This window comes from Prunus dulcis, chromosome 2 (genome assembly GCF_902201215.1).
Source record: "Prunus dulcis chromosome 2, ALMONDv2, whole genome shotgun sequence".
NCBI lineage: Eukaryota > Viridiplantae > Streptophyta > Magnoliopsida > Rosales > Rosaceae > Prunus > Prunus dulcis.
The window spans coordinates 13,158,976-13,176,702 of NC_047651.1; the positions used below are offsets into that span (position 1 = coordinate 13,158,976).

Consider the following 17,727-nt stretch of genomic DNA (forward strand, 5'->3'; position numbering starts at 1 on the left):
TGGGCTCCCAAATCGTTTTTGGGGGGATGCCATTCTCACATCCGCATACCTTATAAATCGAACACCCACTCCTCTTCTCGATGGCAAAACCCCGTATGAAAAGTTGTTTAACCAAACTCCTACTTATTCCCATTTGCGAGTTTTTGGTTGCTTGTGTTTTACTTCTAACCATGCACAAAGTCGTTCGAAATTTGATCCACGAGCATCTCAGTGTATTTTTTTGGGATATCCTTATGGTCAGAAAGGATATCGCGTTTTCGATCTCCTTCAACAAAAGGTGCTTGTTTCTCGTGATGTGTGTTTTTTTGAAAATGTGTTTCCTTTTCTTATTCCTCACCAATCCGCTGCGTCACCACATCATCACCATTTGCCCAACCTTTCTTCCCCTCACCTTGACTCGTTCTTACACTTTGACATGGACTCCCTCTCCCAATCCCATCTGCCTTCCCGTACTGCTGAGCCCATTCCACCCACCGGCCCACTTGACCCCACTTGACCCATCACACCTACTGCATACCTCACGGCTCTGCCTTCTTCATCACCTAATACAGATCTCACCGACCTGCCTTCTCTTTCCCTATCTCCATCGCCCACATCTCCCACCATCGCTCCGCGACGCAGCGGTCGCTTCACCCGACCGCCTGCCTATTTGCGAGACTTCTACCTCGAGTCTGGCCTCCCTTCAAGGACCGCACTACTGTCTTCCACGAACGTGGTCATCCCTTCAGGTACGGCCCACCCCCTCTCTCAGTCCTTGTCTTATGCTCAACTTTCTCACTCTCACAAAACATATCTTGCCCAACTTACCCTTCTTTAAGAACCTACAAGTTTCTCTCAGGTAGTCCACATTCCACAATGGCGTGCCGCTATGAAATCTGAGATTGATGCATTACAGGCTAATGGGACTTGGAGCTTGGTGTCGTTGCCCCCTCATAAACTACCGATCGGCTATAAGTGGGTCTATAAGGTGAAATTGAAGGCTGATGGCACGGTCGAACTCTACAAAGCCCGCTTAGTGGCAAAGGGTTACAGTCAAGTGGAAGGCATTGATTACCAGGAAACTTTTGCCCCGGTTGCCAAATTGGTGACCGTCCGTGTTCTCCTTAGTGTGGCATCCCTGCGTGGCTGGCATCTCCACCAATTGGATGTGAACAACGCGTTTTTGAATGGCGACCTTGATGAGGAGGTGTTCATGTCCTTGCCTCCTGGTTTCGGACGAAAGGGGGAGAATCGGGTCTGTCAATTGCACAAGTCGTTGTACGGTTTAAAACAGGCATCTAGACAGTGGTTTGTCAAGCTGTCTACTGCCCTCAAAGCTGCGGGATTCCAACAGTCACGATCCGATTATTCTCTGTTCGTCCGTCGTCGTCAAGGTAACTTCCTAGTACTGCTTGTATATGTTGATGACGTCATACTGGCAGGGAACAATTTGGAGGATATAAAGAACACAAAATTATTCTTGGCCAACCAGTTCAAGCTTAAGGATTTGGGGCAGTTGAAGTATTTCCTCGGCATCGAAGTTGCCAGATCACGGCATGGAATCAGTTTGTCGCAGCGTAAATATGCCTTGGAGATTTTGGATGATGCTGGATTTTTAGGTGTCAAACCTTCTCGGTTCCCAGTGGAACAGAATTTATCACTCTCACAGTTCAGTGGAAAATTACTGGATGATGCTTCGTCATACAGAAGAATGGTTAGGAGGTTGATATATTTGACCATAACTAGACCGGACCTGACTTATGCCGTACATGTACTGAGCCAGTTCATGGACAAGCCACGGCAACCGCATTTGGATGCAGCCCATAAAGTGCTTAAGTACATTAAGCATACACCGGGTCAAGGTATCCTACTACCATCTACAGGGTCACTCCAATTGCGGGCATTCTATGATGCCGATTGGGCACGTTGTAAAGACACAAGGAGATCAATCACGGGGTACTGCATTTTACTTGGGCAAGCACCGGTCTCTTGGAAGACTAAGAAACAAACAACGGTATCGCGTTCAAGTGCGGAGGCCGAGTATCGCTCCATGGCTACCACTTGCTGCGAAGTCACATGGTTGAAGAACATTTTAAAGGATTTGGGAGTTGATCACACGCAGCCAGTAACCCTATTTTGTGATAATCAGGTGGCTATACACATAGCATCGAATCCGGTGTTTCATGAGAGAACCAAACACATAGAGATAGATTGTCATCTGGTTAGAGAGAAAATTCAGAAAGGGATGATTCAGACAGCTCATATTCGAACTGCAAATCAGCCAGCCGATTTGTTCACTAAGCCATTAAGCTCGGCACAGTTTGAAGTGTTACTTAGCAAGTTGGGTGTCATAAACATACACTCCAACTTGAAGGGGAGTGTTGAAGGAGATCGAGCTTAGAATGGAATGTTGATTTTGTCAATATTGTAAATAACTTCTTTCCTTATTTGTGAATGATTTAGCTTGATCGTAGGAACCATATTAGGATACTTTTGTAACTATAAGTTTGTGGCTCTGCCTCTTGAATATAATAACAAATCAAATTACATATCAATTTCTCACACTTAATGTTTGGTGTAATTTGAAATTCTATGGTTAATTACCTAAGTATGATTTTTAAATTTTTTTTCCCTAAAATAAAATCAAGACAAATCAAGACACAATGGAAACTTTATTATTAAGTCCCATCATTTAGGACTCAAATTTGGTGTTACGTGAGTTTTAGTTTTGAGGGCATTTAACTATATTTGAGTGAGTTTTTGGCTATTTTTGAAAATTTGTATAAAAACTGACGTTTATGAAAGTATGGAGCAGATTTTGTCTATTTTTGATAAAAACTCTCAGAATGACCATAAACTTCATGGGCTCACGGATTGGGTTCCCTTAAGCAAATGACGACTTTGATCCCTCCAGATTGACATTTAGAATGTCATCTTCCAACCACATGTCATTTGGGCCAATCCAAGGTTGGGTGAAGATGTTAAGCTCAAAACAAGTTGCTAACTCAGTCTTGAGTTTTGGCAGCTGCAGATAAACGTTCTCCTGAGCATGGTTCTGTATTTGATGGGTGATGGACTCCCAATTATCCAATGGAGCTGAATTTTGAAAATGTTATAATAGACACCCATTGGAACAACTTCAATGAAAGATGTCCCCTCACCTGAGCTATATAGGTAGCTACAATAAGACTTGCAATGTGACCTACGAAACTGGACTAACAAGGGAGTGTAGCCCAAATTGGGTGTGTCTTTATGCTCTTCTTCCATTCATCTAAATCAGGCCTTAACATGCTTGAATTGCATGAATTATATTCTCTTGCTCTATTAACCTACAAAAAACACAAAGAGAGGTAAATAACTTGAAATGCTAAAAAACTAAGCAAAAGGACTAATTAAATAGGGAATGTATATGTATAAAATTATGAGCTTAACAATCACATTTTGTAATCGTCACCATAAAAATTCAACAAAACATATGAGGACTTCGTTCTCTAATAATTTAGGTACTGTGAAATCTTATTGAAATAAATTCTTAAAAGAACAAAGAAGGATTCTATTATATTTATGGGCCAAAAGGAAATTTTTTAATTACAGACCAAGTCGGCTACTCTAACTGTTCATGTATATATAAATTCACGACTGATGTTGTCATTTCTCTTCTAAATAAATTAAATTATGGGCCAAAAGGAAAATTTTTAATTACAGACCGAGTGAGGATAATGTTGTGTCGGTCCCCGCGTTTTGGAGATGGGCCCAGCAAAGCAGAACTGTTTTGACTGTTGACAATGAAATTGGGGGATTCCTCTTCTCTTTTCCAATTGGGGGAGTCTTCACTGCCAACAATATCACAAGCCTCCATTTATTCTTGTCAGTCTTCTTCTTCTCACATTCTTAGTCAGACATGTCGAACTTCAACTCGCCGATCAGGCTCTCTTCGTCCCTGATCAAACACCTGAAGTACAGAGTCAGAATGGGCAGCAATCCTCTGCTCCCGCACTCGAGACCCTTCACCACGACCGAGGGCCACCGCCCGATCATTGTACACAAGCGCAGCCTCGACATTCTTCACGACCCCTGGTTCAATAAAGTAACCCAATCAGCCATTTTCCTTTCTATTTGTATTTTGTTTTGTTTATTTTGCTTTCTTGAATTTGATTTTTGAAGATCCATTAGTGGTTGGGTCTTATTTATGCGCAAGTAGTTTTGCAAATTGGCTTCTCTGTCACTGGTTAAGGTTAAATAAAGTGATTAGTGGTGGAAATTGTTGTAGGTTATGTTAAACTAAAAAATGTTGGTAATTATACTATCTCATTGTTGGAAGTCTTGAGTATAGAAAAGTAGTGTGCCCATTTTTTGGTTTTTTAGGAATAAAATTTTCAAATTAGCTTTTGTTTTGTTGATACAAGTCTCTTTCTTTATAATCTAAACTCAATGTGGGAGCGTTTATCAACTTTGAGTAAGTGTTCAATTTTGGTGATTAACCGTGGCTTTCTGTGTTACTATCTATTGCATTTGAATTGCAATGGTGTTTTAGCATTTCGTGGTTCCAATGTTTGCTTAATTTAATTTACAAAGAGTTGATCTTTGCTCTTTTTTTTTCTCTCTCTCTCTCTCTCTCTTTTTTTTTTTTTTTCCTTCTTTTAAATGATTGTCAAACTAGGGGACATCATTTTCCTTCACAGAACGAGATCGTCTTGATCTGCGGGGACTTCTCCCTCCAAATGTCATGTCTACCGAGCAGCAAATTGAACGCTTCAGTAAGTCTATTCTAACTTATTTTTTTTTTGGAAGTTAGTAAACATAGTGTCATGGGCTTCCTAAAAAAGATACTAGTGTGCTAATACTTTTGCATATTTATGCACGTTTTAGAAATATACTGAATGAACTGATGCTTGTTTGCTTTTAAGCCATGGTAATTAATAATTTTTCAATATGTTGTTTTCACGCTTAGTTTTAGAACATGTTTTATTTACAGATAAACCAACTGCACATTTTTAGCAATACCTATTGAAATTTGTTTATTGACAGTGGTTGACCTGAAGAGACTTGAAGAGCAAGCAAGAGATGGACCTTCTGATCCAAATGCTCTGGCCAAGTGGCGGATACTGAACCGATTGCACGACAGAAATGAGACGATGTATTATAAGGTAAGTTGCAAACTTCAATATTCATCTACTCCATATGGAGTTATAGAATTTAAAATCAGTGTTTAGATTTGTCCTGATTGGCTGATAGTTGAAAGCGTGTTTCAAATTTTTAATGGGTAAGATGATACGTTTCAATTTTTTTAATGGATCATTTTCTGTTTAAAATTGTAATCTCTGAATTTGACAGGTCTTGATTGCCAACATTGAGGAGTATGCACCTATAGTCTACACTCCTACTGTAGGTCTTGTTTGCCAGAATTACAGCGGTTTGTTTAGAAGGCCCAGGGGAATGTACTTCAGTGCGGAAGATCGTGGAGAAATGATGTCCATGGTTTATAATTGGCCAGCTGATCAGGTCTTTTATACTTGTCAATGGTGCACTTATTGTAGGACGAATTTTATATGAACTATTATTATTTCTGGATTGGCCTTTATTTTCTTAGGCTTTCATAGGTTTAGTGTTTTTCAATTAAGCGGACAACTCGTTCACTTTGCGTGTACCCTTTTCTACTGATAAAATGCTCTGTTTCCTATAAAAAAAAAAAGTGCTGGTTGCTCATGGAGTCCCTTAGAATCATCTGGTAAAGAATTCTTAAGATGCTCAAATTTAGTCTCAACTATTGTTACTTTTAGTGTGTTAATTTACTGAGTTTGGCTAACTTTATTTGGTCCCAGATATCAGTTTTCTTCGTTTCATATTGTCTGTCAATATGCCATTTGTTGGTGCTTTTTTCTGTCTTCCCTGTATTTCACTTCGCTAATGTAATGAAAAATACCCACAGATTTTCTGGTTACTAGTTTGGACGTTATGGATTTTCTTTTTTTTGTTCTCAAAAAACTTAGTGATACAAGCCAGGACTAGTTTACACGCAAAATGGTAGTTACAGATATTGTATTTCAGAGTAAGAGATGTGGGTTTCATGGTTGACTGATTTAACTCAATAGATTATCTGTATTAATGTTGAAATTTGTTTAAAACTAGGAGATAAAAGGCTTCAAGTTGTACTTATATACGGTCAATTGTTGAAGATAGTAAAATAGAAAACAGAGGTTAAAATTGTTTACCCTTCCTATCATTTCAATACTTCCCTTGAAATGTGGCTTATGAAAAGTGAATACAAGTTGTGAACTTAAATCTTGGTGTTTCAGAAAAAATTCAGCCTAATTTATATGATCAATCATGGAATTCCTGTGCAGGTTGATATGATTGTTGTTACAGATGGGAGCAGAATATTGGGTCTTGGGGACCTTGGAGTCCAGGGAATTGGAATCGCAATTGGGAAACTGGATTTATATGTTGCTGCTGCTGGAATAAACCCTCAAAGGGTAATTTCTTACTCATTTTTCTTTCTCTTGCTTATGCTTTATTATTTAATTAGATAATTGTGGTGTGTTTATTTCAACATATACATCCAAAAATTGGATCAAAGGAGTTACTCCTTCTCGTATGATTGTAAGCAAGTTTGTCGAATTTGTATCAATGAACCACATTTAAATCAAAGGAGTATACTCCTTATAGTATGATATAATTTTTATGTTTCTGATATAAGCTTTTAGTTGGCATCTTTCATAGATGGCCAACTTGCCCATCTGTTTCTGTTTCCTTTTAGCTTTATAAAATTAAGTTTCCTATATATATACAGTAAATCAAATGCTAAAGGGTTCTTGTTGTAATAGTAGGGAATTAGTGATACTTTCATCTTCCAAAGAAAATAAAAAAGGGTTATAACTAATTGTGAATTGCTGGATCTGTTCGGGTGTATGTCTATGCTGAGGTCATTTTATCTCTTCGCTGTCACTTGACCTAGTGAACCTTCACATTGATTTGTGCTATGCATCGTTAGTATATACTCTCCTCATGGTGGCTTATGGAGAATTATTTGGAAAATTCCATATTGTTCTTAACCCCTTATGCTCCATCCTATAGGTACTTCCTGTGATGATTGATGTTGGAACTAACAATGAAAAACTGCTCAAAGACCCCTTGTGTAAGTGTTTCCTCATCTAATCTTCAATAAGCGGTACAAAAAACAGCTATTTTGATTATTTACAATGTTAATATGGTGCTGGTACTATATATCTGCGAAGACATTGAAGTGGCACTATAAAGAATTTGGTAAAAACCATTTTAGAAGACGACTTTTATATTTTTGAGGCTCTGAAAGCATGGTACAGGCACATGATAACAGACTAGGCATTCAAGTTTTCTGATTATTGTATTTTTGGTGTTCTATCATCATCTTCTCCATATGCTATATATGTAATTTAGGATATCCATATAGAGTAATGACTGAGCACATGGTGAGTGATTGTTTAATACAGGATTCATAAAAGAGGTGTAGTACAAGAAGCATGGTGATTCTGTTCACTGTAAAACAAGAGCCCATTACCGTTGTGGGAAAGAGAACATACAAACTTACCATCCAAAACTTTTGTGTATGATATTAGTTAATCAGTGCTGATCTAGATGACAAGAACTCCTATTCCCTTTCTCTCATTGAATATGTTTCTTTACCATCACTGTTGCCTATATGTAGAAGTAAAAAAGAACAACAATAGATAAAAGGTAACTAGCAGTGGTATCATTCAGTTTAATTTTTAATTAGAAAACCAGTTAATGTTTTGAAAATATCAGCTATAGCAAGCAGATCTCTTGTGTTACCATTCAATTCATCCTTTTCAATGTCTGTTCAATGAATTACATTCTGCAAATGCGCCTCTTTAACTTTCACTTCCAAGTTTTATCATCAGTAGCATTTATATTTCTTACCAAGTTCTTTCCTCATGTACATGAATTCTTTAACAGTTGAATTTATCTCCATAGCAATCAACAACATTCTATTATTTATTCTTAGATTTGGGATTGCAAAGACACCGTCTTGACGGTGATGAGTATCTTGCCGTCATTGATGAATTCATGGAAGCAGTGTTTACTCGTTGGCCTCATGTGATTGTGCAGGTAATTTGAATGTCATTCATGTTTATTTAGTTACCAGAAGCTGGAATGCATTAAGTGCACCATTTAACTTTAAAGAAATACTTGCTCTATTTTTTGTACAGTTTGAAGATTTTCAAAGCAAGTGGGCGTTTAAGCTGTTACAGCGCTACAGAAATACCTATAGAATGTTTAACGATGATGTTCAGGTAACTCTTTCATTTCATGCGGTAGCGTCTAATCATCTTTATTACAGGTTTGTGTTATCCCTTTATATCAATCAGCAGGGCCAATCCAAACTCCTTGCTCAGTTTTTGAGTAAGGCCTCAGTTTACAATGTTAAATTAAAGTCATGTTTTTAGGCCCAGTTCTATAATTTTATTTAAAGGCTTATCATATTAAAAAAATTCAAATCATATTTCCTTTAGTCCCAAAAATCAAAACGAAATAAAAATGTACTAGCCTTTCCTGTAATTTTGTATTATTATTTGTAAGTCTATTTGAGACAAAACTTTACATTTTTTCTTTTCCAAACACTGGATTGGGACAAGAGTCAAAAGAATGATACTGTACATCTTTTTGTATTTTTTAGTTCTTTTTTTAATCCAACATACACTAAACATATATATTCGCATGAATGATTGAGTTATGCTGAGGGAGGGTGTTGATTTGATGTACAGTGTTATCTGATCCCTTAATAGCTCAAGCTTTTGGGATCCAATGGTTATCTAACAGTAAAGACGTGAATAACTGTTTTAAAATTGTTTTAAATTTGATATATGGAAATAAAGTTACCCTTCCATTCTGGTATAATTTCATCTAGTTTCGTGTCAATTCGTCTTACAGGGAACCGCAGGAGTTGCAATTGCTGGACTTTTAGGAGCTGTAAGGGCTCAAGGAAGGCCAATGATTGACTTTCCTAAACAAAAGATTGTTGTTGCTGGTGCTGGAAGGTTAGTACTTAAAAGATATCCATCTCTTTAAAGCAGAGACTTCTGAGCAGTTAAAAACAAGAATTCAAATACAGGAGTGGGGATGTTTTGACGGAGTGGTATTAAGTACCCGATAGAGCTTTACTTTATTTTATTGATTTAATGGCTGATGAAATGTTGGTGGTTGTTTGAATGTGGCTGTGCCTCCAACATCTCTAAACACTATTGTTTTCCTGTCAGTTTACTAAATTTAGTGGGATTTAGAGAGGGCCTGTTTCTTAATACTTTAAACAAGGTTTTATTGAAATTTACTTGGAGATAGTATTTTTTTTTCTTGCATTCCTTGCAGTCACCACTTTTCATGTCAATAAACATGCAAATCTGCTGACCATTTTCTTGGGAGGCTTCACAGTTGGACTTGAATTTATGCATCTTTATACTGAAAAATGAGGCTAAAGAACTTACAGTATAAAGATCAACTACCAAGGCTGCTTTGCTTAATCATTGCATTGCTGCAGTGCAGGAATAGGTGTTCTTAATGCTACAAGAAAAACAATGGCAAGGATGTTAGGGAACAATGAACATGCATTTCAGAGTGCAGGCAGACAATTCTGGGTGGTTGATGCCAAGGTGAACAAGTGGTCACATAATGCCGTAGAACCATCAAATACTCTTTTAACTTTTAAAAATCAAATTTGTGCTTCTGTTACAAGGGGACAGGTTTCGTGTTTGGCCTTTAATAAAATAATTCTAGTGACAATCAATATTATATAACTCTTAACAGTTTGAATACTTTTTGGCGAGAATTGCATATATCATAGTGGAGTAGTGGAGGTTAACATAGTGAGGAGGTATTATCTTAAGCTGGGATCCGAGACACGTGACTAAGGAGGAATTCTTGATTGGTCAGCATTGACACTAGTTGGTTCTTCTCGGTTGTTAATAGGCCGAATGGTGAACTTTCAATGTTATTCACTATGCAGGATAGATCTATGAGTGGTAGATTACCACTGCAAGGGATGAGTTCGATGGCTCGTTCCATGATTTGTTGGATCTGTTGGACAGATTATACAGCTCCTTATCCTTAATCGCTCGGTTTCCTGTTTCCAATGGAGTTCATTATAGAATTCCATTCAATCATGAGCTTACATAGAATCATAGAAGTGCCCTGATTTTTCATTTTCACAAATCCCAACCCCATCCATCATTGACGTAATTGTTTCCTATTAGCAGAACTGTTGAAATATCAACTGAACTGCCCAGAATTTCTATTTTATATGATGAGTTTCATTATGTATGAAAATATGAGGTATGGTGACTCCTGTTTGTAGCTTCTTGGTTTTATCAGATAACCTTATGGTGGCTATAGGGCTCTTCCCTGTATGTATACTTTATATCCAGACTGATGATTTAGAACGTGGTTGCAGCTATCATATTCCCTATTCAATATGCTTCACCATTAGCCGGACAAGATAATTAAGTTTTCAATTATATTATATATTAGCCAGACAAGATACTTAATTTGGCGGTTGTCATATATACAGGGTCTGATCACAGAGGAACGGGAAGATCTTGATCCAGAAGCCCGTCCTTTTGCAAGGAATGTCAAAGAAATTCATCGTCAAGGGTTAAGGGAAGGCGCAAGTCTTGTGGAAGTGGTTAGTGAATTCTTCACACTATAATATGTAATATTATCTTCTTCTGCACTTACAATGGTTTACATGGTGGGATTTTTCCATGTTTAGAAAATTGAAATTTAGTACAGGAATCTGGATGTGGCCTAGCTGTGTAACAAAAGATATTTCATACACATCTTGCAAGAATTGCATTACTAACGCTCTGATTACTGTTATATTTTATGGAAATATTTTTGCTCACCACTTTAACCCAAGGCGTATCCTCACCACCCTTCTTAATACTTGACACGTGTCCATAGGCATAACCATGGTTAACTTTTTACTTTATATTTATGGAACTATGGTTATGCATATGGACACGTGTCAAGTGTTGAGAAGGGTGGACCTTGGGTTAAAGTGGTGAGCAAAAATGCTCTTATATTTTATACAACATGCATTTATATGCTTCCAGTGAATTATTTAATAAGACTATGTAGTTGATTTAAGTGTGTAATGCAAAATGTTTTTGAGCTGAATCTGCTTATGCAAAATGTCCTAACAAATATGTTTTTTGTCAACTGTTCTAATCCTGTCTACACTTTTAATTATTGGGTAACAGTTTATATTATTAGTTATATAATTATATTGCCTAATTTTAAATGGTAGACACTCTCATTTGGTCACAACTGTTGATGATGTCTTAGTAATCTTTGCTAATCAGGTTCAAGAAGTGAAGCCTGATGTACTTCTTGGACTTTCTGCAGTAGGGGGATTGTTCTCGAAAGAGGTATTTATAATGCATCCTATAAATTGAAATGGTTTATAGTAAAAATCTTGGAGAGTAGTGGCCCTTTGTTGCATGCTTCTGAGATCATTTTGCATTTTGAGTAATTGTTTTGCATTTCAGAAATGATAATGATGTGTTATGATAAAAATTTAACACTTGTGGATGTCCATGGTTTTTTGATCAAGAAAGAAAAGTTGATTTTCTAAGATAAGAAGGTTGAATAAAATATTACTGCGCACTATCTAACTTTTACATGGTACAATTCACAAAATGTAACTTTTGGTTATGAAATAATGACTACGCATGCTGTCCTTGCTTCTTGGTCATGTAGAAATTCCGATATTTTTAACCAGTTTTTTAAGATGCTGCAAAATACGTACAGATGTTGACTGTGAACTACAAATTTTTTATTAACTATCTCTGTTTTGTTATTTCAATGGATCATTTTTGCACTTTTATATCCAAGTTTGTCATGACACATGAGATGAAATATTGTCTGGACCATTTTTTGTTAGCTTCTCTCTCTCTCTCTCTCTCTCTCTCTCTCTCTCTAGAATTTCAATATTCTGCTATGTGGCTACGCCTAGCATTTTTTCTTCTTGCAAAATTGATGTGAGGCAGATGCAATTTTAGGTATTAGAGGCCCTTAGAGGTTCAACTTCAACTAGACCAGCCATCTTTGCAATGTCAAATCCGACAACAAATGGTACACCTTTTCCTTTCCTTTCCTTTTGGAGAAGGGTTTTTTTTTGGTGGGGGGGGGGGGAAGGAATGGTATGGAAATTCAGCTTATTGAATGACACTATTTTGTTTTGGAATAGCTGAGTGCACTCCTGAAGAAGCATTTTCTATTGTGGGTGACAATGTTGTTTTTGCTAGTGGAAGTCCATTCAAAGACGTGGACCTTGGTATGTATGAAGACAAATTTGTTTCTTTTTCTTCTTCTATTGTATCTTTCTTGTTGTAGTAAATGTTTGAATATCTCCCACGTTGTTGAAGTTGATATGATAACTATAACATGTGTTGCTCATAATACAGAACGTGCTATCAATGTTTAGCTGTTAACTGTGGAAGTTATAACTACTACAGTACTGACATTTTTCTAAAAATAAATATAAATAAAAACCGATTTTGTACTGGGAGATTGGGGAGGTTGTTCACGTACACACACAAATGGTTAATTAAATGAGAAACCCTCTTTTTTTGTTTGCTTGTTTTTTCACATACACTTAAGGGTGACTTTGGTGGAAGGTTTGGGTCTTCAAGCTATTGTGTGTCCAAGCACTAAGGCAGAGAAAGAAATTCATGGATTAAATCGCTCAAGGATTGAAAACATTTCATTTTTAAAAGACATGGATCTCATGCCCCCTTGGTGCTCATAATAAAAGAATGACTTATTAAAGAAACTGGGCCGCTAATATAAGAATGCATCCAAGGATAAAGGTCGCAACACTTGACAAAGAGTTTGAGTATAAGATCCATCATGTTGGAGAGGAATAACCCAACAGATTGTTTGACTCCTATAAGACATGCATTCCCTTACAAACAACCATGGATGCATGTGAGAGTTATGGGCACACATGCACATGCCTAACATAGATACCAAGGCCTGCAGTTGTTTGATCCTGTTTGGCGGCTCTCTTTCATGAAAAGCACAAGGGCATTTTGAGTAGTCATGTTCATCTATAGAGTATTTATGTTCTCTTTATGATATGATGCTTGTAAGCTTTACCAATTCATTGACCATTTTTTATTCTGTAGGCTTAAAATGGCTATCCTTTTCCTGCTTTGATTCTATCATTCTACTGACGAAAAAACATTGTCCTTCCGTACTACGACTATCAAAAGAGAGAGAGAAAAAAAGAAGCTTCTCTTTCTAGTGTAGAAAAGATTCCTCAGCTTTTTATAAAATTATATGCTAGTTATATTTAAGATTATGAATCATTTATCTACATTAATATAATATAAACTGGTCTATCAGAAGTTCTTACCTAGAGTTCTATATTTGATAGGAAATGGCCATATTGGGCACTGCAACCAGGGAAACAACATGTACCTTTTTCCGGGGTTAGTTGTCCACTTTCTCTTTTCTAAAGGAATGCAGATCTAATTTAACTGTTTCAGTTGTGATATTGTATGATTATAAATGCATCTTTTCTCATGCAGTATTGGACTTGGTACCCTTTTATCTGGCTCCAGAATCGTCTCTGATGGCATGTTACAGGCTGCAGCAGAGTGGTATTTCTCATAAACTTCATCAATAACTTTTACTGGATGGACATTTCAACAGCTCAATTTGTCTTAAAAAAGAATTTCAGAATCTATGCATTTTATTTATTGCCCTTGAATCATCTGTTATGATCAATAAGATATCTTGACCCAAACGAATTATCTGGTAAATTGTGTTAATAATCAATTGGAGAAGGTGCTCTGAGCCTTCCCTGAAATTATACTCTCCTGTGTACTTTTTTAAAGTCAATATGTTATCACATGAATTAGTCTCGGATTTGTAATTGGTTGCTTACCCTAACTTCAGTAGTTGTAATATACACATGCATATTGTAACTGTCATTAACAAGTGGGAGAAAATGTTAAAGGATAAGGTGGCTCTCTCTCATACAGAAACTGTATTTGGATCAGGGAATTCTAAGTATAAGGTAGTAACTGTATGAAACTAGACATATATGGAGAAAGTATTCCATTAGTCCATTGAGGATCATTTTTCTCCCTTTAGTGTGGAAGAAAAGTGGGGGAATCTGCTGATTATTCTAGTACAGATTACTATTACTGATTTATGATTGTATGCACTTTTTTTTTCGGAGATATACATGTGCATTTGAATAATTCAACTTTCTAAAATATATTCTAGAGTGGAAGATTATGCTTTAGGTTCTTCTGAGTTCTAACAGTCAAATTGAAAACAGCCTTGCAGCATATATGACAGATGAGGAGGTTCTTAAAGGGGTTATATACCCTTCTATATCTAGGTACAAAATGGCCTTTATTATTTCTTATTGTGTCCTTTCCCCCGTCTTTATCTTTATTTGATATTAAAAGGATTTATACTCAAGCTGTTATGCATGTCTATAAACCCGGTTCATATTTGCAGCATACGTGATATTACAAAGCAGGTGGCTGCAGCTGTGATAAAGGAAGCTATAGAGGAGGATCTAGCGGAAGGGTACCGCGAAATGGATTCTCGAGAGCTTCGGAAACTTAGTCAGGTATATCTGGTTTGCAATTCTATTGCTTTGTCGGATGATGTTGATAATGGAATATATTGAAAAGATGAACCATTAGCAGTGAGTATAAAAAAAGAAAGAAGATGGATTAACCATCTCATCTAGGGCATGACGATCCCTTCTGCATATATTTGACAAGAATGTTTTGAACCCATATTATTTTAATTACCGTGACGATTTGATATAGCATAAAATTTATTTTCTTGAAAATTTTGTTACACTGCTAGCATTTATAAGTTCGTGTAGAAGTCAAATTCATAAAGTGTTCCCAGAAGAACTTTCCATCTTATTTTCTGATCAGTCAAATTCGTAAGAGAAACATTTATATCCAAATCTGAAACTACTTTCATAAATATATTCATAAGATATCATGAATGTCTTTGCTTCTTCAAAATCAGTGGTTCTGGAATTGCCATGGTCATTGATATAATTTTGGATTGCAGGAAGAAATCAAGGAATATGTACTGAACAGCATGTGGAGTCCAGAATACCCTACGCTAGTTTACAGGAAGGAATGATCACGTATAGACGAGAAGTCAATAATATAAGTGTTGTATCTATCGATTCTTTTAGTCAAAATTACACGTTTTGTCATGTTGCTCTTCAATTTTGAGCAGGTATCCCAGAAACTCTATAATGTTATACTGGTTCTTGTGGCAGAGAGAATTTATTCATAAATAAACGAAATTTCAAACCATAAAATTGAAGCATAGTTGAGGAAATTTCTTACCGTGGAAGATGGAGAGGAATGACGTCAAATTTGAATGGCTTAGCAATTTTAATTTGGGAGATTTACTATTATACCCAATATGGAGGCCCAAATTATAAAAATACCCTATATAAAATGGACTTTAGAAACACACCCAAAGCCCATTTATAACATAACAAAAAAGCTTTTAACTTCTTATAAATTACAAAACTGCCATCAATTTCTTAAAACGAGCCCAACCCCAAAATCTCATAAAAATACCCAAAGCACTCAATAGGGCATCAAAGTAATTTAATAATCAATATTAAATGCAATAAGGCTAGCTATCATTTTTTGGGTTTTTTTTGGGTTTGTTTATAGGAATTCAATTGTGTAGGGTTTATTTATAATATTAGTGCTAGAAATGGGTATATCACTAAATATCTCTTTTAATTTTTGGTATTGAACGGTTGATATCAATACGCCGGATGAATGAAACATAATAACAAATGGTGATAATTAATAAGAAAGACAATTTGGTTCGGTATTGGTTTCGAAGGCCAAATCAAACTGAACCAGACTATTGTGGTTTAGTTCGATGTGATCTAAGATTTCACTGTTTGGTGTAAAAATTAACCCTAATTCCTTTTATCGATTTGGTTTGAACAGTTCGTATGGTTTTTTGCCCATACCTCCATTGTAGTGGACATACCAGAAAATGTAGAGATTTTCTTACCATTTTTGTGTTGTTTTCGTCTTTTTTCTTTTATTTTAGAGGACTATGAACTAAGAGGCGAGTTTAGGGACTAAAATCTAACTTGTGGAAAAGCTCAGGAAGACTTGCTCCAAATTAGCCTTTGATTTTTCTTTTTTGAGTATAAGCGATTTGGGGTTTACACTCTTTGGGTAACTGAGAGTTTCGAACCTCTGCCCACATGGGTAGAGGTGTAAGAGTTTAACCAACTAATCACAATTAGCCTAAGATTTTTAAATATGTGAGGTGAAGTTGCTAGTTTACCCTTAGGGCAAGCTCACTAAAAATGGTGGATAGAGCTCCATTTAGAGCTCTGTTGAAATCTTTCGGGCTTTAAATGAATCTTTTTCACAATGGAGTCCCTATATTTGGAGCTCTAAATGTTTTCATTTCGTAATTTAGGTGCTAAATTTTTTTGTTGTAACCTTATTTTGTGTTCATGGATGTTTATGTTATGTTTTTTTTATGAACATTTCAATAAAATAAAAGTACAATTTGGATGAGATTTTGAAAAATAATATAAATTAAAAGCAAACACAAGGAAACAACAAACAGAAAAAAAAAAAAAAAAAAAAAAAAAAAAAAAAAAAAAAAAACAAAAACAAAAAGTAACAGCATCAATACTCGGCATCCCAAAAAAACAAAAAGTGTTGTAAAGAAGAAACACGTGGAGCCCACATTTATGGGGCCCACAAAGAAATTAAGCAAAGACTTTGGAGGCTGCACACTCACGGATGTGTATTGTAGAATCACGGGTGTCATTTACAGCTGCCTATAAATAGAGAAGGAAGAAGAGAGAAAGGTCTCGCAACGGAAGAAAGAGAAGAGGAAAAGGAAAGGAAGAAAGAGAAGAAGAAAAGGAAAGGAAGAAAGAGAAGAGGAAAAGGAAAGGAAGAGAGAGAAGAAGAAAAGGAAAGGAGAAGAGGAAAGAAGAGGGCAAGTGAGCAGAGAGAAAATTCAGTGAGCCACACATATTGTAAACACTATTGTAGCTCTATTATTTTAGTGAAAAGGTTCCTGCTGCTGCTCTCCGAGGACGTAGGCATAGCCGAACCTCGTTAAATACTGTGTCTCGTCTACTTTACGTTCAGCTCAAAATCTACCACATATCTCAGGTTATTTCATAACACGTTATCAGCACGATAGTCTCTCCTTTTATTTCTGAAATTTTTTTCAACTCAACACTATGTGGTTATTCCTCTGTCTCCTTTACTGTTATTTAAAGTATGGTGCGGTATTAACGTCCATACAGCAATTTAATTTGTGAATTTACTTTACAGCAAATTAACCTACTTTAAAGGGTGGTGCGGAATTATCGTCCACGCCTTTACTGTCATTTAAAATATGGTGCGGGATTAATGTCCATACAGCAATTTAATTTGTGAATTTACTTTACAGCAAATTAACCTACTTTAAAGGGTGGTGCGGAATAATCGTCCACGCCTTTACTGTCATTTAAAATATGGTGCGGGATTAACGTCCATACAGCAATTTAATTTGTGAATTTACTTTACGGCAAATTAACCTACGTTAAAGGGTGGTGCGGAATTATCGTCCACGCCTTTACTGTCATTTAAAATATGGTGCGGGATTAACGTCCATACAGCAATTTAATTTGTGAATTTACTTTACATCAAATTAACCTAC

General features: G+C 36.3%; 1 protein-coding gene across 1 annotated transcript; it reads left to right on the forward strand.

Annotated features, from left to right (window-relative positions):
• The first annotated feature begins 3,731 nt into the window (after nt 1-3,731).
• LOC117617700 (NAD-dependent malic enzyme 62 kDa isoform, mitochondrial) lies at nt 3,732-15,350 on the forward strand. The gene is made up of 19 exons (XM_034347187.1): nt 3,732-4,066; nt 4,640-4,736; nt 5,008-5,126; nt 5,314-5,481; nt 6,324-6,452; nt 7,054-7,114; nt 7,982-8,085; nt 8,187-8,270; nt 8,908-9,014; nt 9,512-9,623; nt 10,538-10,651; nt 11,331-11,396; nt 12,030-12,102; nt 12,218-12,304; nt 13,409-13,463; nt 13,563-13,634; nt 14,321-14,383; nt 14,506-14,620; nt 15,082-15,350. The coding sequence occupies exons 1-19, from the start codon at nt 3,881-3,883 to the stop codon at nt 15,154-15,156; spliced, it is 1,887 nt and encodes a 628-aa protein (XP_034203078.1). The 5' UTR covers nt 3,732-3,880; the 3' UTR covers nt 15,157-15,350.
• The last annotated feature ends 2,377 nt before the right edge of the window (nt 15,351-17,727 follow it).

Bases quoted from the DNA above. Each gene is read 5' to 3' on its own strand.
- LOC117617700 (XM_034347187.1), top strand. From the start codon at position 3,881: ATGTCGAACTTCAACTCGCCGATCAGGCTCTCTTCGTCCCTGATCAAA. The intron at 5,482-6,323 runs GTCTTTTATACT...ATTCCTGTGCAG, and splicing joins ATAATTGGCCAGCTGATCAG to GTTGATATGATTGTTGTTAC. The intron at 14,621-15,081 runs GTATATCTGGTT...TTTGGATTGCAG, and splicing joins AGCTTCGGAAACTTAGTCAG to GAAGAAATCAAGGAATATGT.